Here is a 26372-nt window from a genome sequence, read left to right as displayed (position 1 = left end):
CCACGACCTGAAACAATAATGTAGGGGAGACCATGGAGACATACAATGTTTTGCAAGAATATATCAGAAAGTTCTTTAGAAGTGGGTAAACTCTTCATAGGAAAAAATATGACCTCTTGGTTAAAAGATTCACAACAACCAAAATCGTGGTTTACCCTGTTCTGTTTCAGGAAATTCAACGATAAAATCCATTGAAATGGTATGCCAAGAACCAGGAGGAGCAATACCTTCCGATTATTTGGATTTCTGTGCCTGAGAAACCCCCTGAGTGAACTGCTCTTCTGAGTATAAGGCTCCCAGGATTCATTCACCCGGTATTATGTGTGGATGTTCTGTTGTGGGTTCAGGAATCTCATACCCCATACGAGAAAGGGCATCAGCCTTACCATGTTTTCGGCTGGATTGGAACTGGATATTGAAGTCAAAGTCATTAAAGAATTGAGTCAAGCGCAAATGCCGCATAGACAAAGCTCGGACTGATTTTAAAAAATTCAGGTTTCTGTGGTCAGTCAGGATGGTGTTAGTATGGAAGGCACCCAATAAGTAATGTTCCCACTCATCAAAGCACTCTTTATAACCAGCAATTCGCTATCACCCACTGGGTAGTTTGCATTTGCAGAACTCAATTTATGGGAGAATAATGAACAGGCTGTAATTTCCAAGACTTCTTATCTCTTTGGGAGAAACCCCCACCTACCGCTGCCTGAGAAGTATCCCCCAAACTCCTTCCTATTTATTTGTAAGTATTTCCTAATGAAACGTACCTGCACTTGGAGTGGAGATCTCCACACAAAAAGATAGGAGTGACATAGGAGTGGCGGAGGCAGAGGTCTCCACACATAAGTTAATGAATGGCATTTTATATTGCATGACTAGTACTACAGTAGTACTACTTTATGTACTGCAGTTTGTAAGTAGGCCCAAAATGTTTGACGACATGCAAAGTTAAATGAAAAATTGTGAAAAAAAATGGATCTCAAGTAACCATCCTTTGGAGCATTGAAGTCTGAGACCCTGTGGACTCTACCTCTTTTTTCTGCATTTGGCATAAAAAAATGGTCAGTTATCTGGTGTATCCTCAACATTACTAATCTATTCCAATAAATTTCAATAGAATTCTGAAGTTTGAATAGCATTTTACTGGTGGCAACCAACATTACAACACACTCAAAACATTAGTCCTATTTCATAGCGTCACCGTTCACTTCGCAGAAAAATACTGTGACATTGATTGACATTTTCAGCCTCACTGGATGATCTTTTTGTCTTTCTCATAGTTTCTTTCAGAAGTGTCAGCTTTTGGTCTAGTAAAAGTATCAAAGTGAACCAGCCAATCAAACTTCCCTTTCTGCTTCCTTCTGTAAAGAAGGCCAAACTTCTTTCCTGTGGAGTGCACCTGACACGAACCTTGGAAACCGACCTGGCTGGTAAGGATCTGTCAATAAAAAAATAAGTGTATGTGGGAAAAAAGACAAAAACAAAGCAAAAGGATGTCAAGAGCACTACTGCAACAAGGGAAATATGCCCCTAATTTACATGAGCTAATGATTGCTACACCCAGTGCTTAATTTGAGGTGGTCATTGCAGGCGGGCCCCACAGCCACTCATTGTTGGGGTACAAGGCTTATTTTTCCTGAACAGACTTTGTTCCGGTGCTTGAGAGTGAAAAGGGGGTAATGTGAAAATCAGTCACAAAGGGAGAAAGTAGGGAAGAAAAAAGTATCTGCGAGATTGAGATTAAAAGGCAGAGAGTGTGTGGAGGTGGATTAAAGAAGCATCAGATGGAATCAAGACTATGCAGCCTTAGAGTCTGACACCCCGACTGTTGCTAGTACCTGCCACGGGCATCTTCACAAACCTTTGGGTGCCGTACTTATTCGTTTACAAATTAAGCACTGCCTTCACCCTGCATCCCAAGAAAAGGCCAGAAACTTAGATACCACAACTGTATGATCTTCCATCCTACCAACAAAGAAGAGGTACACTTGCAGATCTGTATCCTTTAAACCATTTGGATGGAATTCTGGTATGCTGCTATGATCTAACCCACTCTTAGAAAAGAACACTTGCTTCAAGCACACGCTCACCCTGGGAGTCTTAATAAGTCCAGCAGCAGGGGCGTGTCCTTGTAGATCACCAGCTGTGTACCGAAACTTGAGCCCCCCCCCCCCTGCAAAGTGCACGAAGGGGCCCCCAAGCTCCGACCCCAGTCAGGAGTTGTCAGGCCTGCCCGTGTACAGTGACGGTGGATGTCCCCCTGCACCACGAGGGCTGCAGGGGCTATTGATATGCCACTGTTGATCAGGTTAATCAGATCCTTTTGGGAAAAAATCAAGTCCATTGGCAAGAGATTGGCCTTCTCATCTCAGGGGTGTATCCCCGGAAGTTCAGAAGCCACTGGTAGTTCATAATCTCGTGCTCAACTGTTTCACCAGTACAATTGCTGTCTCACAATAGATGGTAAAATTAAGTTAAACAGAATTTTTTCAGTTGCCTTGTAAATTTGAAAACAATTTGCGATGCATGACAATGATAAAGAATCTGCAAAAATTAATGCAAAATGGGCTGAGAATCATTGATGGGATTGCAGACATTGTAACAGTGTTGAAATGCTGCACCAAAATGTTTGTTTTACATAGATTGCACTGATGCTGGCTTAGTTTTATACTGAAATTTGCATGCATGGACATTTAGACTCACCGACCATAGCAGAACATCATTTTTGTTCTGGTCACTCAGGGCGCGCATTTACTTCACTTGCCAGACAGTGCATATATATTTTTTCACACTCGATAGGTGGTGCAAAACATCAGTGCAAAATTGCACCAAGTATGTCCCACTTAAGTGATCAGAAAGTTGGAAAATATTGACCGCAGTTGTGTGGTGAAGCAGTTACTCCCAAACAATCAATGCCCCCAATCAATGGCCCAATACAGTCAAAGTACCATAACCCAGACTTACCAAACGATACCCTGGGCTCCTGAGCCAATAGGCTTTAGATTCTGGTAGCGCTTGAGGACTGTGAAGGTCGAGTCACCCACTTCCACGCTGTAGAACTGGTTGTCAACTTTGCTTTTGCTCATGTTGTAATGTTTGGCGATGTATGACACATCCACTTGTTTCCCGAATCCCTGTGGTACACAACAAAAAACAGAAAGGCACTAATTCAGCACAAACAATAAAACGGTTTCCGCAGAATTACAAAGTCATTTTTATAAATATTTCTTGTCACACTTTAGGTGTCAATGCTTGAAAGCTACTACCCACCCCACACGACCAATAAGATAAAATGCACATGCGCTGTAGCCGAACACAACAGAATTTAAAGCCATTTGAAGAATACACTTGCAGTTCATTAAAAAAAAAATGAATACAACTACTGACACACTCCAAAACAGATTACAAAGTACGAAAATGGTGCTTTTCAATATTGCACCAATTTACCGCTGGAAAAATCAAATGTGCGCTGACCGACCAGTTGTCTCTGCTGATCAGCTCAAAAAAGACATTTACACCAAGGACAACAAGCAAAAATTAGATTGTCACAGTCTGGCAAAAAAAATTAAAAAAAATTGGCGGGGTTTTCTTAGTACAAATGTTTTTTTACACTTGTTTTTCATCACATTATAGTGCGAATTTGCATTGCACCAATGGTGCAGTATATAAGATAACTCTGGCTTTTAGATAAACCCATTAAATGGAAACGATTTCTTGAGCATATACAATAGATTTTTGGATTAACGTAGTGTTATTAGGTTTAATTTCATAACGCCGAAATACAAAACCCTCAAATCATTTGTTTTGTCTTTCAGTAACTAACATATTTTCAGAGGACGGTTTTACTACGAGTACTTCATAAATATGGAAATTATTTATCTCGTTATAGTTTTTGAACGAAATCTGTTGCCAGATAACATGTCGTACGCAAGTTTGAAGCACAGTGAATAGTGGGGCATAGGTGACTGTCTAGTGTGCACAAAATGTACCTGGGGCCTCATTTATGAAAAGTGACGCATCGCTGCGTGAAAACAGCGATGCGTCACTTTTCACTGCGCACTCCTTGCGACACCTATGAGGCATCATATTTAATGTATGACGCATCATGTCGCAAGGAGTTACAGATACGTCAGTATTTTGACGTATCTGTTAGCGCAAAAGTGACGCATTGCTGGAGTGTGTCACAAAAGTGACGCAACTCCAGCAATGCGCCCTTTCACATGGGGCAAGCCCCATGTGAAAGGGCCTGCATCAGTCTTACACCTGCTGTGAGGCAGGCGCAAGAATTTCACGCAACGGCGTCCTAAAAGTGACGCAGTGAAATCTCATAGACTTCACTGCGTCACTTCTACGACCCTTCCTTGGGTCAATACGCCCCCCTTGCATACATTATACCTGGCGCAGGTATAATGTGGTGCAGGGGTTTACAAAGTGATGCATCTACCTAGATGCGTCACTTTGTAAATATGGTGCAACAAGGCACATTATTTACGCTGCTGGTGCGTCACAAAAAGTGACGCACCGGCGGCGTAAAAGTGACGCACAGCCTCATAAATGAGGCCCCCGGACCTTTATGGGAGGTCTATTGAATAATAAGTGTAATGAATAAAGCAAATCCACTTAAGCTCACAACCTACAAGATTTGTATATTAAAAATAATCAAATTTTGTCTTAAAATAGCAATTTCTGTGTGGCATTTGGTGAGTGGAATTTACTGGGGTATGCGTCCTTTCTGGTAACATGACCACCAGCCACGGTTGGTAGTGGGAGTAACTGCCGGGCGGTGACGTGGGGAGGGGCAGGGTGGAGGGTAGTAATCTATGGATTACGGAGCTTTACAAGTAAGTAAACATATAAATAAATAAAACAAATTTCGTTGCGTGCATTGCATCCCCAAATGCGGGATGTACGTTGTTACAACGCATGTTGTAACAACGCATGCCTTTACCACGCAAGTCTTACACCGCAAGTCGTTACAACGACTTGCGTTGGAGGGCGTGGATTTAGGAATCTTATAATTTTATATTCCAACACCAGTCACCGTAACAGTAGGGAAGGTGTTGGAATATAAAATTGCAAGATTCCTTATCCCACAGCGCCATCCTGCGCAAGTCGTAGTAACGACTTGCATTGTAATAGCTGCGGGGTAAAGGCACCGCGGTGTAAAAACCGCGTCGTAAACGATGTTCCCCCCAAAGGCGATGCTGTGCGAGCAAAGAAATGTGTTTTATTTATTTATATGTTTACTTACTTGTAAAGCTCCGTAATCCATAGATTACTACCCCCCACCCTGCCCCTCCTCCTCCCCACATCACCCCTCGGCAGGTACTCCCACTACCGACCGACCGCCAGACGTCTTTCCTTAAATAGCGCATTAGGAACATCTATATATAATATGTCCCCCCGGTGCATCTCACCCCACCACCTTGTGTGGATCGCTTGAGCCGTTTTGAGTAACTTGTCAATCGTATGGCAGATTGCATAACATCATGATGACACTATCCCTTGACGCATTTTAGAGACCGGAGTCCTGTAGTTACAGGCGCTTGGCGTTTAACCACGCATGCGCGGCGGAGTGCTCATTCTTCATACACGAGCATTACCGCGATCTTTGCGCGCATGTGCAGCGTGTAAACGCTTTCCTAAATTCGAAGAGGACTCGGTTCAGTACAGAATCCGGAGCCCTGTACACAGGTGCTTAGCCTTATTTCATGCATGCGCGGTAGAGTGGGCATTTCAACACACACGCGCAATACAACAATCCTAGCGCACATGTGCAGCGCGCAGACGCCTGCCACATTACAATGGGGAAACCAGCCCCACCCAGGGTATTACCTACCTGCCTACCCACACCTACTGAATTCTATTGTTTTGACACATCCAGAACCCATATTAGGAAGGTTAGGCAAGCCTCCGGACCTCCACCATAGCATGACATTGGGACACCGGATCCCACACTCCAGCTTCCTATTAAGTGGTGATTAACTCTTAACGCCTGACGCTGACTGACGCTGACACTATTTAAAAAACGGACGCCGGCTCACTCACTTCACATCGAGGAGCGGAGGTGCACAGATCTAGGCGCAGAGGCGGAGATCACGTCAAGTTACAGTAAGAGTATGAGTGTTGGGTTGAATGACTTCCTTTATAGGTTTAATGCCACGGATGCACTACAGAACCTCATATGCTTTTGACAGTACCTCAATTGGTTTTAACATCTTGTGTGTTCCTGTGTTTTCTCCTTATTTACATTTCCAGCATTCTGACCTAAAGGGTCTTCTGCCCTCCCCCTCTTATGGGGCAAAATTGTCCTCATTATAGGGTAAACATTTTGAAGAGATTTTCTTCTAACTAGTGCACAGATGCCTGTCACAAACTGCTGTACTTATAGCCACTCACAATAGGTTCCTAGTGTATGTGGCTCATTTTGTTATGTTGTATGTGTCCAATGCTATTTGACAGTTTGTTTGTCCATTTTGTCTTTACCTTTCAGGCTTAAGAATTTAGCCATATCCTGGTGGAGTGTGATCCTCATCACCGCACTGAGTGGAAATCCTCTCACCATAGCTTGGTAAGAGTGGAGCCCGTTGTTGTTTTTTTTATCACTGTCCTGATGAATGCCGCAGACCCAACTGGGCCTTCAGGCAGAAACATGTTGACCCCATTGATAGTGGTGGAGGGCAATAATATCCCCATTACACCGATAACTTTGTTTTAAACTACCATATGGATGCCAGCACTATTTAATATATATAAATTTAAGCTGACATCTTTAATGGCCTTTTAACTCACTACCTTTTCCCATGGACCCCACCTTAGTTTAGAAGTGCATCCCTGTCATCAGGTGTATGCCCGCCCTCTATCAAACCAACCTTTTAGAGGGCGAGGACTGGTCTATGATGAAGCATGACACCAGGTGGTTTTTCACTATGGCTAGACTATCTCTCCCATAGACAAGCAATGGGTTACCGTCATACACTTAATAAGTGATAACTCCAGTTTAGGAACAGATAGACAAATGCTTCTTCTATTTATTTGAATTGTAAATTAAAATGCTCGTTACTGGTAAAGTCTGAATTCAGCTGCTGTTATGAAAATGTCACTTTTAGAAAGCTGGCATTTTACTTCTAAACCAAATGTGCCTTTCTGCCAGTGTCCAGCACTCCTATGTATTCCTTCCATAGATGGGGATATAAAGCCTTGGTGTGGGGCAGGGTGTTCTTTGCCTGATCAGGATGACCTGGGGCAGTGTACTCAGACCTTCCTGAGCTTCAAAGGCGAGCCTGAGGACTGTGTCCATCCACTTCCTGTCTTTTGAAGCTGTCTGCTATGCCACTGACACATACAGCTCACACCTAGGCTTGCCAGCCTTTGTCCCCATAGACAGTTTGGAGCCAAATGGGAGAAAGTTAGAAAAAGGGGGCATCCCCGATCCACAGGCTAGCACTGGGTATAAGCATGGAACCTTCTGTCAAGAGGCGGATGCCTAGTGAGAAACCTCTAACTGTGGGGAGGTCGAGAAGCTCAGGTCTTTACAGGCTTGGCCTGCCAGAGGTAAAAGTGACTCCTTCCAGTAGCAACAATGCCACAGACACATCACGATGCCTTAAGCACATGGTGGCTTCCAGAAGGAGCCCAGGATGGAAGGAAGAGCCTGAAGGCAAAAAACCTCCTAGTTGACAGCAAAGCTACAGGTAACAGTAGAATCCCAAGGACAGGAGGCACGACGCCAAGGAGGAGGAGACTTCAGGATATATAAGAAAAGTCAGGAGCTGAAATAAATGGCAGAAGAACCAGGAAATCCCAAAATGAAACATTAGTGAGGAAACGCACCCACAGGGAGCAATACTTTTGTGTCACAAGGAGAAACAGATCAGTCGTAGTGAATTAGAAATCAACTCATAGCAATTAACAGTAATGTGTCAATCTTGGAAAGGGCAGGATGCATTCCATAAATTCTCACTAGAGGAATCAGGGAAAGAGAAGGTAAAGCTGTATGGAGACATTGAAGGTGTCTTTCAGCAAGGCCTCCACAGGGTGAAGAGTGAGAGCAACGAAAATCATACCGGCAGGTCAGTCGCCATGAGGCAAGGCAAATAGCCATGTGTGGTGACCCACCGTCAACAACCTGGCCCAAAACGCTCACCTGAGATCAACTTGGAGCAACCATCGTACGGAACACCAGTAGAACACCCTCACAACTTCTCCTCAGAACACCTCTTCTGGACCCTCGGACGATTCAGAAGGAGGACTACCCTGCTGTCTGGAGAAGGAAGACTGGGCCTGCTTGCCTCAAACCCAGGATCCCTAGTAGTGACTCAAAGGGTCAGTTGGCTGCGCACCTTGTTATATTCTGATCATCTCTTTCCCTGTTTGAGATACAGCGATGCAATAGGCTTTCAGAGGTCTTCTGTGCGACTGGTACTAACTGGACCTGCCTGAGCCCTGTTGCTGATCTTTGCTGGAGTGGGTCCTGATCCCCAAGAGATGCCCCCCAAGTCTTAGACCCTTAACTTGCATCAGAGTGTACTCCTCCTGCTCAAGACTGCAACTAGAGGTGAAAAAACAGAAGTCTGGGGCTCTTCATGACCACAAGCAGGTTCTCTCACCAACACAAAGTTCCAGCAGCAGGCTGCTCTTTGTGCCAAACAAGGACTGTCAGCGTCTTCACCCAGCGCAAATCTCAAGAAGCGACCTGATACTCGTGCCAACAACAATCTCCTTGCCACCCCTGCCAATGGAAAGCTCAAGGAGAGGATTCTCAGATGGACATGGACTCAGAAACGGTCAACTCTTCACCAGGATGAACCTGATCTCAGTATCCAACCAAAGCTCCATCGCATTTGACCTGAACTTGTGGCTTTGATGCTCTCCAGCTCCACTACATAACCACAGGTGGCGCTTTGCGTTTTTTTGCTGCTAATTTAACATTACAATTTAAAAAATGAGTAACTCTGGATCCACTGATTGGAGTTTTGTCATTTTGGTGCCATACTCTATTTTTTTTAAGTTGTTTTGGGATTTTACTTTATTACTGTTCGAGTGCTGCATAAATACTTTACACATTGCCTCTAATTAAGCTTGACTGCTTTTGTGCCAAGATACCAGAAGGATAAGTACAGGTTTATTTAGTGACTGTTGTGATTCACCCTGACAAAGATTGTGTTTATTAATTGAGTGGGACTCTCACCCCTCTCAACTAATAACCCGATTTCTTATACAGGCCTAATATCAGCAATTCGAAGCAATAAAAAGCAAAACCTCATAAACTTCTGTCTTAAAAGGGATTTGGCTGGATCTAATGACTCTTTAAAGGGCAATGGAGGGTATCTGGAGATAGATGAAGTCTACTTGATTTCAATAAAATACATTTTAACTATAGTTAGCTGGCACTCTACCATAAGCGCCAGCATATGATGCTTCCAGAATAAATATTGAGCCCAAACATTGTGACAACGAAAGTGTAAATATAGGTAAGTATCGGTTTGCTTTACTGAATTCCAGATATATATACCTTGACAATATATGTGTTCCGGTGAGGTATGTGGGTGAAGTTTAGAGGAGTAAATCTATAATTACTTATTCACACTGAGATACTTTGGTCCTTGATATTTTGGCCATTACATTTTGGTAGATCTCCGCACTCAATGTTTCGGCATACAACCAATTATCTAAAGAGGAAATACGCAATTCGAGATTTAAAGTTTGAAAAAGCGCTCTATCCACTACTATGACTCAGCGCAGTAGCACATTTCAAAAATTTGCATAGATGCCAAGGTTCGGTTAACATTTTGCACATTGCATGCATGTGCATTTAAAACCTTTTCAACGCTTTTGGCATGCTGTTGGTCTGATTTGTACCCTGTTGCATCGGAGTAGTCTTGGCTGTTACAAATTACCTTATAGGTTTACAGCTCTATAAGAAAGTCTTCTGTACAATAGAAACTAAGGATTCAGGTCTGGTGGCTTATAGGTGACCCTACAACTTTTTAATGATTCTTAGAAACAATTAAACTTCAGAAAAACAGCTATATTTAATCTTGAAATCATCAACCATCCATTCTATATTCATGTACAAATATTTCTCTGCAGAAATCCTCAGTAGAACATCTAGTCTGACATTGCTAAATATGAAGAAAGAGGCGTTTTCACTGGTGCAAGTATGAAAAATGATTGTGAAACCCTGGCACCAGTGATAAGGTGTTTAAGAAACAGCCACATCTTACATGTGTGTGATGTTGTTGAAGAGAGAGAAAGAGTGCGTTTGATAGCTGTGAAGTGATAGTGGAGAAAGAGAGAAAAGGGTGAAGGTAAGGTGGCAAAGAGAGTATGCAGGGGAAGGGTGAGTTAGGGAAAGATTGAGGGAAAGGATTGCAAGATTTGTGTAAGGAGAACTTACAAAAGGGGAAAAAGTTAGTGAGAAAGGTGTGTATGTGTGTGTTTGATATTGATAGAGAAAGGATTCTGAGAGGGTGTGTTTGAGAACAAGGGGGGAGTCGAAACTAGAAGTTTGGCAGAATTTTAAAATGGGAGAATGTAGAAAGTAGGGTGAGGAAGGGCAAACTGTGCAAGAGATGAGCTATAGAAAGTTGATAGGAAGAGAGGGAGGGCAAGTGTGGTGCCAGAGGATGGAGAGAGATGAGTCGGAAAGAAGAGAGTGTGAGGCTGGAAGGCCAGAAAAGAGGCTGTGTAAGATTGAGGTAGAGGGTGAGAGGACGGTGCAGGGAGCAGGTGCATGATTAAAGGAAGGAGAATGAATGATAGGGAATGACTGAAGGTAAAGAAGAGGAGGTAAAGGAAGATGTAGTGAGAAGTAGTAGAAAAGACAACCACATGGATGCCTACAGTGCCGCCTGCAGGAGATTTCATATTATGCTCTCACACAGTTAGGCAATATCTTTTTAATGGCCTAGGAGGAGATAGTAAAAATGAGTAACAGGAACAGTGTAAAACAGGTGGTAGGTGAAAGAAAGAGGAGGGCTGTAAAAGAGAAAAGAGTGAGAGAGCAGCATGGGAAAGAGGAGGGTGAGAGTGAGGCATATGGTGGAGGAAGGTTTGAGAGAAAAGTGTGAAGGATCCATTTGAGCAAGAAAGATGTTTATGTTGAAATCTGCAAATTATACTCCAGACAGCTGATAATGTAGAAAATCCATATTTATGCAGAAAATGCCAAAGCTACAGAATCAGATCATTCAAGTGGCCCTTATCCTAATATGTGCAAATGCAGCTATCAGCAGAAGTAACATTGGTGGCAGTAGTATTCCAAAATAAAAGAGAAGGCACAGGACATGAATGCCCAGTGCATAAAATATCCTCAAAATGTGTTGCACAATACCTCACATGCACTATCATGGTCAGCAAATAAATATCAGAAAGGAGGCCAATATCTACTCCTGATGTGTAGTATCACGATTCTGTAAATTTACAACTTGGAGCACTGAATAATATGGAAGGTCTCTTTTTCTTTTTTAAACGGTTTTAAATGTGATAAGTATGGATTGTTGTGATCTGGGTCAAGGGGCGCTAGGACCCTGCACCCGAGCATGGTGAGGGGACAGGAACCGTTCACCATTGTAACTGACCATCAGGCCCTGGTGACAATATATGGCAATCCGACTGCAAAGATGCCTCCGCGCATTGAGAACTGGGGTATACGATTGATGGACTACGATTTCAAGATCGTGCACAGGCCAGGCAAAGAACACAACCCGGCTGACTACATGTCATGGCACCCCTTACCGCAGGCACCAGAGAATACATCAATGGAAGAAGAATATCTCAACTTTGTGCTAAGACAGAACACTCCGGCGCCAATAACAATTGCGGAACTAGAGCAGGAGACAGCGAAGGATGCCACAATGCAAGCAGCTAAAGTAACAACAAGACAGCAGAGATGGAGACATATCAACATCAGCTGCACCATGGGAGAAGGAGTAAACAAGGAGGAGATGTTAACATTGAAAAAGGTACATGAAGAACTATCAGAGACTGAAAACGGAATAATGATGTGAGGAACAAGGATAGTAATACCAAGTGTACTACGTCGACTGACTGTTAATTTGGCACATGAGTCACACAGAGGCATGGCTGCAACAAAAAAGATGTTACGGGGGCAAGTATAGTTCCCTGGCCTAGATAGAATGGTGGAGGACACCGTCCTAAATTGTCACATCTGCCAAACAACAGGACAGCCAGCAAAGCCTGAACCATTACAAATGTTGGAACTTTTTTAGGGGCAGTATGGACAACGTTGGCAGCAGACTTCTTTGGGCCTTTGGACACGGGCAACTACTTGCTCGTGATCATGGATGAATACTCAAGATTTCCCATAGTGCACCAAACCCCATCGACATCAGCAGCCGCGACACTACCAATACTGCATGACATATTTGCGGCCTGGGGCTCCATAAAACATTAAAGACAGACAACGGTCCTCCGTTCTCAGGGGAGGGGTTCCACAAATTCATGACCTACCTAGGCATTCATCACAGGACCATAACGCCTCTGTGGCCACAAGCGAATGGCATGGTGGAGAGGTTCATGGGGAACATAAAGAAGACTGTCCAAAGAGCGAAACTGGCACAGATCTCCACAGGACAAGCACTCTGTCAAGTACTGCGAGATTATAGAAACACCCCCCCACAGCTCCACAGGATGATGTCCCGCTGAATTAGTGCTGGGGAGGACAAGAAGGACGAGGTTACCACAGTTGGAAGCAAAGATGCCACCAGATCACAGCAGCATTGCGGTCAAAGACAGAGGGCAAAAGAGAAGATGAAAGCAGTCGCAGACGCCAGGCAACATGCCACTCCGTCACACCTCAAGCAAGGGGACTCAGTGGTTGTGCGTCAGCGGCATCAGAGAAAGTCTGACAGCCTGTTCTCAAAGGACCCGCTAACGATAACAAATGTCAAGGGGCTGATGATAACAGCGGAATCGGGCCACTACCGAATAACAAGGAACAGTTCTCACTTCAAAGGACTGAAGACCATGGATGAAGACGGAGAGGACACGGCAGAAAAGAGCATCGGCTCACAGGAGAAAAATGAAGCGATGGATAACAAAGAACGAAGAACGGCCAACAGTGAATAACAAGAAGAGGGATCACAGAAAGGAATGGAGGGGACTTGTCCAAGAAGAGTGAGCAAAAGGCCAAAAAGACTGATTGAAGAAATGTAGTGATGGAGCTGTATAAATATCTCTACATCTTCTTTCTGTTTCTCTCTTTTTCTTTTTCCCTCTCTATAAAGATATCTCTCCCCCCTCTCTCTCTCTCACACTCTCTCTCTCTCTCACACACACTTTCTCTCTCTCTTTCTTTTCTCTTCTCTCGTCATTTCTTTCTTGTGACAAAGGGGGATATGTATTAACCTGGGTCACGGGATGCTAGGACCCTGCACCCGAGCATGGGAAGGGGACAGGAACCAGACACCACATCCGGTCAGGGAGTGAGGAGGGCATTACTGGACACGGGGGCAGTGAAAACGGATGTGCATGTGGGCACAGCAAAGGATTCAAATAAACAAGCATATAATCACTGACCTATCTTGGCGTGCATTAATTGAAGACACAACGTGGATCATATGTGTGCAATTTACCATAACACAGAGACTAATAAGGTATAGTGGCCATGAATAGTTTGTAACCTGCATCTATGTTAGTTGTTTACATTTGCAAGGTTATAAAAGTGAATGTTGGATAGACATCATGTGTATATGCGATAATTTAAGATGCTTTACGTAGGGTTCTTATAGTCTTGAAAAAGGGAGATGCCTCGTGAAACAATGTCAGTGGCTGGACACGAAATTGAACAATGTGATTTTGTAAGGATTGAGAACTGTTGAAACCAAAATAAAGGAAAGATGGACTAGGGTGGATATCAAGTTCTTCTACTCTCAGATTTTTTTTAAATGTTGTTTATTCATTTTTTCAAGAGCACAGACACCTCGTATTCAACACACATCTATAAACAAGACACTAGACCTTCTACATACAGTCCATTTCCAAGAGCATTCCAATAAGCAGCAGCACTTCTTATAAAGCATTATGTATAGTCAACAACAAGCACATTACAACTCTTAACATACATGCTAATACAATCCCTTTCAGCCCACTAAGTTCATGGTGGTCTCTTATTTGGAGGGTCATGCAGCCTTGTTAACATTTCTGTCAACTCATCCAGCTCTTCTGTGAGTTTCCCGTCTGTTCTCGTAGCTTTTAGTTCTTTCTGATGTTCATTAATTAAGGTTGGTGGCGGTGTTAGTGACGGAGCTGAAGCCATCTAAAGTAACATATGTTTATTTGTTATGCCAAGTATCCACAATAGGCGACAGTGCAGCAGGACCAGATCTAGGCACATCCAGATAGACAGAAGTAGAACTGCAGCTGTGCCTGCACACAAGGGGGCAGCAGCATGCCTGGGAGTCTGCCACACTCCACTACCAGGGTCAGATTGGTAAAGCAGGTACTCTGGCAATGGGCCGGTATCTGAGTTGCAACTCTGGGCCGCTTTTTTGGCAGCGTGGTGGCCGATATGGGCTGTGTCTGTGCATTTCAGATGACGCTAATGGCCCGATGGGGTTCTGAGTGGCTTTTCTCGAGGCAGATGGACCTTTATTACCTCCTTATTACCATTGAGGCAGAGATGTCATTCCTTATCTCTCACCCGGCCAGCCCAATAATGTATGCAGATTAAGCATGGACAGGGGGCCGAAGCAGAAGTGGCCAAACTTATATTCAGGTGTGGTTCACCATTGCGAACTAATCTGTGCACAGAGTCCTGGCAACATCTGCATTTTCTTTTTATCTCAGTGAAGTTAAGAAAACATGCCTCTTTCATGGAAACCCTCCCTTAAAACACAGAAGCAGTGTTGTTAGAAAAGACGCAATCCACTAATGTGGGTCACTTTAATTTAGAGTGCCCAAGCCAATTTTTGATCCCAATCCAACGCTGCCCACTGCCAGGATTGTGCACCGTAGATAGTGCATGACTCCTGGTCCCTCAGCCCATAGGATGATGAATGAAAGAGGTATTCCTTGGCAGTCTAGAAAAGTGCAGAGAGCATTCTCTGGAAAGGGTGACTTGCTTTGATTGCTATTTTCTTAGCAGTACTACCGGTCCATAATTGATGGGTGCTAATCAGCCCAATCACTAACCAAATTAATGTATGCACTGCACTAACAGGCATGTGGGGAAATGTATCCCGCACTAACACTGAGTTTGCATGCTCTTGCTCATTGCATACACGGATAATGGCAGCATTAAAAATGTACAGGCTGGTAGGGACTCAGATACAGCAGCTGCAGAGGGTGGGTGGTGGTGGCGGGTGTCGTTGGGATATGGGAGCAATAGGATGACTGGGTGTGGAGGTGATACATGACCCTGTACATCTCCTGCCACCTCTCCTGTACTTGCTTTTTGCTTTTGTGGACACTTGTACTTCTGCTGCCCATGTTATACCTGCGTTTTGGTGTTGTGCTAGTAAAGCAGAACAAAAAAACTGTTCACAATACAAAAGCTGCAACAATATACATTGTCAATATTTGTTTTGATGCAGTTCACAAATGAAAAGAGAATTGCCAGCAAACAAGTGAACAAAGTTCCCAAGTGGTTCCATGCTATGTGTGCAACCTTGAACCAGTCCTGTGACTTTGTTTTTGATTCTAAGTCTTCTTTCCTGTGAGGCAAACAATGGTAAATCAGGCAAGAGAGGGGGAGCGGAAGAGGGTGAAGACTGGATTTCAAGTGAAAAGGTTTTCATCAAATTGCTTATGGGCAAAATGCTTTGTCGCTTAAAACAATGGGACGTGCCCAAGAGTCATGAAGCCCAACACAATGGATTTTAGGTTGTCTATGGAAAAACACAACGGCCAAGACACCTAGGACACAGTTTAACACCAGCAACTTCATCACTGCTATGATAATGCGCAGGGCAACAGATTGGTGGTGTGTCTGTGAGGCTGAAGCTGTGATTGTGCACACTCTTCCTCCCCACTGAGTCTAGGATTTGCAGTGATGTCACAGACAGCAGCAGCAGCTCTGCTGTAGCCTGTTGCACTCTTTTTGCACAGAACAGGTGCAGTATAGGTTGCATGTACTGTGAGGGCTGATAGTGCATGAGCGGGAAGTGACATAGGTTCCAGAGAGGGGGAAGTTGCACAAGACCACATTGTGTCACTCTTTAGGGAGGTGCATGTAATGCTTGAAAGTTCATGGCACATTGCTCTTTAGTCACTTGGGAGCTGTGCTGCTAGATCCAACCTGTGGTGTAACAAAACTTGAGCGCCCCCTGCAAAGTATGCGCTGGGGTCCCCCGACACTCTGGACCCAGTTGGGAACTCCCAGGCCAGGCACCTGCCAGTGCCAGAGGGGGGGGGCCCCCAGAGTTCTGTGACCCCCTGTACCATGGGGGTTGTGGAGGCTTTTGATACGTCACTGCATCCTACTGCTCCAAAGGGTGCCATGTTTCCCATACTGAGATAAAAACACTGAGGAAATGTACTAAGTTTAAAACTTCCAGTACAAACCATGACCGTGCATTTAAATAAATACTGCTCCTGTCTTTAGATATTGTATAATAAAAAACCCAAGTTTCCAAACGGCAAAGCTGTATACGAAATATTTATTTTATTAGTATACGTCACAGTCTGGTATAAATTTCACTTAGTCAAGTCAAGTCAAGTCATAAAATTTGTATAGCGCACTACATACCCAGAGGTTTTCAAGGCGCTTAGGAAGGGGAGGAGGATTACTTGTCAAATATCCACGTTTTAAGCTGCTTTCTGAACGCTAGGTGGTTCTGGGTGAGGCGAAGGTAAACGGGGAGTGAGTTCCATGTTTTAGCAGCCGGGTATGAAAAGGATCTGCCTCCCATGGTGGTCTTGTTGATGCGAGGTACAGTGGCGAGGGCTTGGTTGGAAGAACGTAGTTGGCGGGAGGGGGTGTAGAAGGACAATCGTGAGTTGAGGCAATCTGGTCCGATGTCGTAGAGTGATTTGTGTGCGTGGGTAAGCAGTCGGAAAGTGATCCTCTTATTGACGGGTAGCCAGTGGAGGTCTTTAAGGTGACCAGAGATGTGTTTGTTGCGTGGGATGTCTAATATGAGCCTGGCTGAGGCGTTTTGGATTCGTTGGAGTTTCTTCTGGAGTTTTGCGGTAGTGCCCGCGTAGAGGGTGTTTCCGTAGTCCAGTCGGCTCGTGACCAGAGCGTGGGTGACTGTTTTCCTTGTTTCGGAGGGGATCCAGCGAAATGTTTTTCTGAGCATGCGAAGAATGTTGAAGCAGGAAGAGGATACGGCGCTGACTTGTCTGTTCATTGAGAGTGAAGAATCCAGGATGACGCCCAGGTTCCGTGCGTGGTCTGTCGGGATGGGTGCTTTTCCGAGGGCTTCCGGCCACCAAGAGTCGTCCCATGCGGAGGGGGAGGTACCTAGGATGAGGACTTCTGTTTTATCTGAGTTCAGTTTCAGACGGCTGTGTTTCATCCATTCAGCAACTTCTTTCATTCCTTCGTGTAGGTTACCGACGAAGGTGGAGATTCTCTAAGAGTACTGACTCCTAAGAGATTGCCCTATATCTTAGGCCCACAGGGTCTCATTTCTCACCAACCAAAATTTAAAGGGGGTTGTTGCTTCTTTTTTGTTCCATTTTAGTGTCACTTTCATTTTCAAAGGCGCGAGGAACACTTTCCGCTCTGTGAATACTGCTCGGTTTTTGGGTTTGGCCTACCGGGTTCATAAGAAGCTAGTTCAGTAGTGGCTGGTGCTATGGAAGAGTGGCGGGGCTTGGGAAGGGGCTGGGGGACAAAATTATAATTTTAAAAACTTACCTGCAGCCGGCTGTGTCGCGTTCTTCTGCTCCACTTCTCGTAGGGACAGGCCCCCAGACTCCACTGAGACCAATCCTGATGCTGCTATCACGTCATGAGAGCAGCGTCAGGATTGGTCTGAGCGCCAAGGATTTGTGCTTCCTGGAAGACTGGGAGCCTTTGCCTCCTCTCTCCAACCTCGCAGAGCAGCTGGGTTGGATACAGCTTCAGTGCACATGACTGTTTGGCCAGCCTCAGATGTCCGGCCAAACCGGCATGCGCATTAACGGAAGTGTACTAACACTCTTCCTGCTCCTGTCATCCCCCATGGCACCACTCCCAAAGACTCAGCAGGAAAATGAAAATAAAATGATATGTTTTGAGGAAGCTGGCATGGGGACAACGCACCTCCGCCATAGCTAAGAAGCCGCGGTTGAGCTAGTTTTCTTCTGTACCTTGCTCTTCTGGTGTTGGCTCTTGACAACTGATGCATATCCAACATTGCACCTGCACTATATTCTGGGGGTTCTTTTGTGTGAACTTTAAGGCATGGTATAGTGTTCACCGTTCCATCCATGATGCATCTTGCTTTGTCAACTGATTTACATGTTACCAAAACGCAGGTCCTGTTCCAAAAATCTCGTTAGAATCTATTCTGGTGGTGGAGCTTTATCAGTACTGCCTCCACTGTTCTGGAATTCAATCCTGCCTGGAGTACGAAATATGAAAGAACACCTTGCTTTAGATAAGCACCTACTGAGGTACGAAATGTGAAAGAACACCTTGCTTTAGATAAGCACCTACTGAAGTACGAAATGTGAAAGAACACCTTGCTTTAGATAAGCACCTACTGACGTACGAAATGTAAAAGAACACCTTGCTTTAGATAAGCACCTACTGAAGTACGAAATGTAAAAGAACACCTTGCTCTACCTAAGAACCTACTGAGGTATGAAATGTGAAAGAACACCTTTCTTTAGATAAGCACCTACTCAGGTGCGAAATGTAAAAGAACACCTTGCTTTAGCTAAGCACCTACTGAGGTACGAAATGTGAAAGAACACCTTGCTCTAGCTAAGATCCTACTAATGTACGAAATGTGAAAGAACACCTTGCTTTAGATAAGCACCTACTGAAGTACGAAATGTGAAAGAACACCTTGCTTTAGATAAGCACCTACTGAGGGACGAAATGTGAAAGTACATCTTGCTTTAGATAAGCACCTACTGAAGTATGAAATGTGAAAAAACACCTTGCTTTAGATAAGCACCTACTGAAGTACGAAATGTGAAAGAACACCATGCTTTAGATAAGCACCAACTTAAGTACGAAATGTGAAAGAACACCTTGCTTTAGATAAGCACTTACTGAAGTACGAAATGTGAAAAAGCAACTTGCTTTAGCTAAGCACCTACTGAGGTACGAAATGTGAATGAAAACCTTGCTTTAGCTAAGCACCTACTGAAGTACGAAATGTGAAAAAGTGCCTTGCTTTAGAAAAGCACCCACTGAGGTACAAAATGTGAAAAAAGCACCTTGCTTTAGCTAAGCACCTACTGAAGTACGAAATGTGAAAGAACACCATGCTTTAGCTAAGCACCTACTGAAGTACGAAATGTGAAAGAATACCATGCTTTAGCTAAGCACCTACTGAAGTACGAGAAAGAACACCTTGCTTTAGATAAGCACCTACTGAAGTACGAAATGTGAAAAACACCATGCTATAGCTAAGCACCTACTGAAGTACGAAATGTGAAAGAACACCTTGCTGTAGAGAAGCACCTACTGAAGTACAAAATGTGAAAGAACACCTTGCTTTAGATAAGCACCTACTTTTTTACCCCTTGATTGGCTCTTCAAATTCTCCATCAGACAGTACAAAGATGCCAGTTTTTGGGAAAATCCTGCACTTGAGAAAGCCCCAAAAAAGAACATAACATAACATACCTTAACGTAACACAATACAATGTATTCATAACATAATGTAAAAGAATTTTAATTTATTACACATTATTGATTAATTTAGGTGCATTAGTTAGCTTGACTATTCCTCAGCTTGCTCACTGAAAATCATTCGCAATTACTTAAGATTTTGTTTATTTTAAGTGTATGAGCTTTCTACGTGCATGTGTCTTTCTCTCATATAAAAATTCGACAGAAATGCAGACTCAGCACTGGTCTCTGCTCATAAATCTAACCTGTTCTGTTCTGGACGGAAAGGGGAAGTTGTCTTAATGTAACAATGTTGTGCCCGTTTACTCAAAGCTTTGCACTGTAGTTAAAACAAGCTATTGTGCTCCTATGTTTTATAACGTATGAGCTAACACCCGTAATTAATTATGGAGTGCCATGATCAATAGGCTATATTCGGAGGTAGGTATTGTAGGGCTGTCATAGAAATTAATAGTTTGATTGGCTATTGTAATGAAAACACTGCTTTTACGTATCATGTTATGATATGTGTGTGTCTTCTGTACGTAAATCATATAAAAGGACATGCTATTTAGAGATGAGCTAGATTTTTATGTTGCTCTGAGACCTTAGACTTTTGACTTCAGACTTTTAAAAAAATTGATTGAATTTCTCACTGCAGATTTGCATTAAGACCTTATTAGCAAAGATATTTGCTTTGTCTGAGACTTGAGAATTATTATTCCTCAATGAGATCCAATTGGATTTTTTTGTATGACAGACGGTATGAGTCTGCTTACTAATCTATTTGACTTATTAGCTACTTTGCTTTCTGTAATGAAACGACATTTTTTTTAATAAACACACAAGGTGATAACTTTAAAAATCCTTTTGTATGTAGTTTATACATAGATTAAGACTGAGGGCCCGATGTAGGTAATCCCAGATTACCGATTCTTAAATACCGAATCATACCGATTCGGTATTTAAGAACAGGCAAATGGGATGTAGGTAATTTTTCTTAAAACATTACCGAATCGGTAAATGTCGGTAATTACCGAATCGGTATTTACCGATTCGGTAATTGCCTTTATTCCTATAGGCCTCCAGGCCCATAGGAATGAATGGCAATTACCGAATCAGTAAATACCGATTCGGTAATTGGGGGAAACATTGAAGGGTGGCAGGATGTCACTTTGACACCCTGTTGCACCCCTCAATTGTGTATGGGTGCACATGTTGCAGACATATATGCCCTAAGGGCATGTATGTTTGTAACATGGCACTGTTGGAAAAGCAAAAAAAATGCTTTTTTAAAGGTTTTCATTATTTACCAGCAACTTGTAGTTGGTGGTAAATAACGAATACTAAAATGGGAAAAGCACTCATTTGAGTGCTCCCTAAATTTCAGATTCGGTAATTTACCGATTCGGTATTTTTGAGAATCGGTAATTTACCGTATTCTTAAATACCGATTCGGTAAATTACCGAATCTGAAATGTAGCCACCTACATATGAAAAGCCTAATTCCGGTCGGTACCGGCCGAAATTCGGTAATTTCGGCCGTTACCGACCGGAATTAGGCTTCCTACATCTGGCCCTAAGTCTTTTAGAGACTCAGACAGTCTCTTTCCCGCAAATGATCCGCTTCCCTTATTAAAGTGTCAACAGTTACGTAGCATCACTTAACATAACACACAATATAAGGTAGCATGGCATAGCAATAAATAATAGAATTATGCAGATTCGCGGTCTGTGAATTTGCGCAAATTGGCAAAAAAATCCACGAGTTCGCGGATTTTCCCGCGAACTCGCGGATTTATTTGCCATTTTGCACAAATGTCACCACGTGTGTCTGTAACTTTGCCACAGCGCCGAAAGGCGCCGAGGTCCCTCGAGTGAGCTGTCCATCATAGTGAGGAAAGGGTGGGAAGACGTTGCATACCCTAGTGTGTGTGTGGCGGGGCTTCTATGCGAGTTCACATGCCTCTTGCTTATAAAGGGTCAGAGACCGATCAGAGCACCAGATGAGGAGAAAGCAGCCTCCTGTTCACAGGAAGTACACAGGATTGCGCTCTAGAAACTCGTGGATGCAAAAACCTCCATCAAGGATTACATCTAATTGTAGGCGGTAGATATGGGGAGGAAGCACACCTGCCTAGCCTAGACCGTGCTCACTAGTTGTTTGGGCGCCGAGGTCCCTCAAGTGAGATGCCCATCATAGTGAGGAAAGGGCGGGAAAACGTTGCATACACTAGTGTGTGTGTGGCGGGGCTTCTATGCGAGTTCACATGCCTCTTGTTTATAAAGGGTCAGAGACCGATCAGAGCACCAGATGAGGAGAAAGCAGCCTACTGTTCACAGGAAGTACACAGAGATTGTGCGCGAGAAACTTGTGGATGCAAAGACCTCCATCAAGGATTACATCTAATTGTAGGCGGTAGATATGGGGAGGAAGCACACCTGCATAGCCTAGACTCTGCTCACTAGTTGTTTGGGCTGATTGTTTGAGGTTCAACTCAGGCATGTGCAAAGAAATCTGCCCGCCAAGCGAATTTGCGAACTTTTGGGTAATTTCACGAGATTCGTGGATCGCGAAATTGCTGAAAATTCACAAATTTCTTGAGCGGAACGGTTTTGCGCCCATACTTACATAGCATAACGTCCCGTAACATAACATCCCACGTTGATCTGTAAATGAGAATAAGGGATGTGGGTAAAATCTGTCCAAAGCAGAAGCAACACACACCGTCCTTGGTGTTACCTAGAGATGAGCCAAAAAAGGTCTAGATTGGTTGATGGTGGAATTTTGATGCAACAAGAGGTGAGGTGGCTTTCTCAATAAGGTGTGAGGTATGTTCCTCTGTTTCAGACTGATCCTGACCAAGAGAGAGCAAGGCAGACAGTAGAGAAAAAAGGAGGAATGGAAAGACAAAAAACAGTGACAAAGGAAGGAAGCAGGAATGAAAAAGAACATGCTCTTTTGTACTTTGCATGGTGATGTGACAGTCAACATAAAATGTATGCTGAAAAAGTTCATGTGGGAAGTGTATGCCTCCCTGCTTTGTCCTATATACTGGTGGAGATTGCGTTTCTTCTTTCTCGACAAGTGACACAGGGTGGAAAGAGTTGTGCTTTGTTCAGGAGATTCATGGAACACACAGAAATGTGCACAGGATGTGATTAAAGGAATAGAAATGCCCAAATTGCTTCCGCGGAGTGGGGACAATGCAATCCTGTAAGACACATCAAAGAGGAAATTATAGGCTTGAGGTTGTAGCAGCATAAAATGTCAAAAATATTTTGAAAGAAGAAATCTGAAATCGGTATGTTATGTTATGCAAATTTGTAGAGCGCACTTTCGCCTGGGAGGGTATCCTGAAACTGAGCAGGTGGGAGTCTAGCCAAACCTCAGTCCGACTGGGACTACTCGAGAAGACATGTTTTCAGCTTCTTGCAGAATTCAGCAAGTGAGGAGTAAAGATTTGAGCCAACTTCCAATCCAGCATGGACAAAGTCCATAGATAAATCTTTTATGAAGAACATGGGCACACAAAAAAATCTACATAAACACACATTCACACATAGATCCAGAAAGATAATTAATGCACATGTGCAGACCAGTAAAATACTTACATGGACATGCAGGCCAACACACCAACAGACAACCCTCCACAGGCTTGTACACATACAAACATCCATGCACAAATACCTATAGGCTTCCATTTAGGCACACCATCAGATAGACAGATATATACCAATGTACTGCGAACAATGCACAGAGGTTTACACAAAACCAAAAGACATACAGGGTCACATTCAATCCTACACAATGCACATACAGTCAATTAAGATACAAAGAGATGTTTAGCTGGAGAGCTGGTCAGGGTAAAACAGACAGATGGTTGGCCAGCTGGATGTGGGTTTCCTGCTCAATTAATCTGTATCTGATCATCTGTAGACAAAAGAGAATTAGATGTGCAAAAATGAGAGGAATGTCAACTTCCATACAATTACTGACTTCTTGTAAAAAAAAACACTTGTACTGGGTGATGAGTGATTTCAATCCCTTTCCCATTAAATGTGTGTCCTCTTTGAAATGATATCTGGGAGATCACTATACAGTCCTCTTTATACACCAGTCCCATCCTTGACCTTACGTATATGATTATCAGCAGTTAATTTGTTAAAAAAACATAAGTGCTGGGGCTCTCGTCAGGAGGCAGCTTCCACCAGACCATTGCGTCTATTAGCGCCGCCTATAACAGAACTAACCAATACCCTACAAGTGGGGAGAGGATGTGGCATATGGACCAGTGCTGCTGACTTTGGAGCTGGGGAATCAGGTTTGAATCTCTGCGTAGGCTCAACATCCTGTGATTCTGGACACATCAGTTAATCTCCCAGGACCTATGAAAATTGAATGTGTCCTTAACTGGTGCTCATGAAAAGCGCACTTTTGGGTCGAGTTAGCGCTATAAGCACAGGAAGTTGAAGATTAAGTGCTGGTGCTGACTACCGGAAACCACCAGCTCAAATTAAGCACTGATGATTAATAGGGTGGTTGAACTTTTGAAGTCCAGGACATCGCAGCTTCACAAATTGTTTTTCAACTTCGCCAGATAAGTGAGCAAGGAAGTTAGCAAATTTTTTAAAAGAAGGCATGGGGCAAAAAGAGCCTCTGCACTGCAGTGGAGATGTTGCCACTTCACTACAAGGCTGGGAGCATGCTGCTCAGATGCCATTTACCAGTCATATCCAGTGATGTCACATACGATCACTTGCGCACTGCCAGAAGTCCAAGGACAGACTTTTTAGCAGCAGAGAAAGAAGATGGCGCACTGTTGTTCAGTAGCCACTGTGTTCCCCTGATGCCAATGAGAGACAGTGAAGAGACACAATTCCATATAGCTTGATGTTCTGTCCATGTTGGGAATGGGGTTAGGTGGTTGAAGCAAAACACTATAGAGGAAGTTGGGGATCTTTACATTTCTTCGGAAAGTGCAGAATTTACATATTAAGTCTTACTTTGGTCGGTGTAGAGATTCTCTTATTCCAACCCACACTTGCATTGCCTAATTGTTCAATGTTCACTGAATACTTCACATGCAGTTGTTTTCCTTTACAAATCATTCTTTTCATGTGTGACTTTAAAAATGCATAGATTTGAATACATCCTTTAATCAGTTCCCGGGTTATGCTGGATAAACAAGCACTCCAGCTAAATTTGTAGTTAAACTCATGAAACACTATGCACATATTCACAATAGATTGCAGCAACTTTGCAAAAAATGTATTGCTTTCATACACTGGGACAGAAACAAATTCTAAACGTTGGTGTCCCATTGGTCTCTATTTTGGTCATTATTTCTCTTTTTTAGATCCTCAGCAGAGCTTTCTCTACATAAAAGTCTTCTGTCGCCTGCTTCGATATCTCTATCAGGAACTTCTACCGGGAGAAGAAGCCTCCCAGCAATTCCTTCGCAGATATTGGATACTCATCTGATAATCATAATTTAACATTCTTTCTGCCACTCTGGCATTCTGTCACTGACAAATCCAACACCCCATCTCAATATTCACTACCTCATGGGAAAGTAATATGATGCATTACGTAACTTGCAAACACATGGAGATGATGGACGGAGCACTGAAACTTTTCAGACACTCACCCCCAGTCACAGATCTGGGTTGAATCCATCATCGCTCTTTAGCTCACTTCGCCACCCCAGTTCAGACCCAACCATATGCAAATCTTAGCCCTGTTCCTCATGGGAACAGTCCAGCCCAAATTGCCAAGCCAGGTCTACAACTTGTGCGTTTATTCACACATTGATATTAAGTGACCTTTATTGTGTGTCTCTAAAAGCAGTCTTGGCTCTCCATCTGAAGTTGTTGGCTTGCTGATTTCATCATTTCTAGTTTGATTCTGCTCATTGATTATGGCCAGTATGTCTTTTTACCTGTCTCCCCTATATCCCTTTTCCAGATTCATCTCCACCATCGTCATTCCCCATTCAACCCCACCACATTGCACCAGCGCTATCAGCTCCAAAAGCTTACTATTGTCTTGATAATATATCTTTTAGACTGTTTGCCCACTGAATGCACTATAAACCAAACAATGTTATTGGATTAGAGACCTGTAAGCAGGGCTTAATTTGAAAAATAATAAGTGGCAGTGCCCAAAGTGGTACCTAGAAGTCTGTGGTGGCGTTATTAAACATCAGTATACTGAATATCAAGGCTAAGTAGTCCTGAATCCAGCTCTGGCCTCCTTAGTTCACTGCCAGATGCTCCTTGCCCCTTTATCACATGCTTGCAGGTTCCTACTTTCTCCCTTGGTGACTGTCTTTCTGTTTTTCACTACTTCCTCCTTTGCCATTTGTGTGTTTTTAACTCGTTCGTTCCCGAAAATGAGTGCCAGGACTGGATTGCCCATTTTCAATCACTCTATAGCAAGGAAAAATATGTCGGCATAGCCTTCAAAGCAAGAGATACAGAGGCATTGACCATCGAATCAGATAATGATTCCCCAAGAGAGACCAGAAAGTCCTCAGAGGAGGAAGTACGAGCAATGATGCTCTTTTCCTTGAATGAAACTCGTAGAGATATTTGTGCACATAAGGCGGGCAAGACACCAGGCCCAGTTAAGATC

At 43.5% G+C, this 26372-nt stretch overlaps 1 protein-coding gene across 3 annotated transcripts in view; it reads right to left on the bottom strand.

The window, feature by feature from the left end:
- MAPK10 (mitogen-activated protein kinase 10) overlaps positions 1-26372 on the bottom strand; it is a 561938-nt gene that overhangs the window by 502886 nt on the left and 32680 nt on the right. For all 3 annotated transcript variants that reach the window (XM_078677508.1, XM_078677509.1, XM_078677510.1), the window contains exon 2: positions 2962-3131. In XM_078677508.1, coding sequence (XP_078533634.1) covers positions 2962-3131 — 170 coding nt within the window. The remainder of the gene's footprint in view (positions 1-2961; positions 3132-26372) is intronic.

The sequence above is a fragment of the Lissotriton helveticus genome, chromosome 2_1, assembly GCF_964261635.1.
Source record: "Lissotriton helveticus chromosome 2_1, aLisHel1.1, whole genome shotgun sequence".
Taxonomy (NCBI): domain Eukaryota; kingdom Metazoa; phylum Chordata; class Amphibia; order Caudata; family Salamandridae; genus Lissotriton; species Lissotriton helveticus.
Note: the sequence above shows the minus strand (reverse complement) of the source record. Positions and strands in the feature narration are given on the sequence as shown.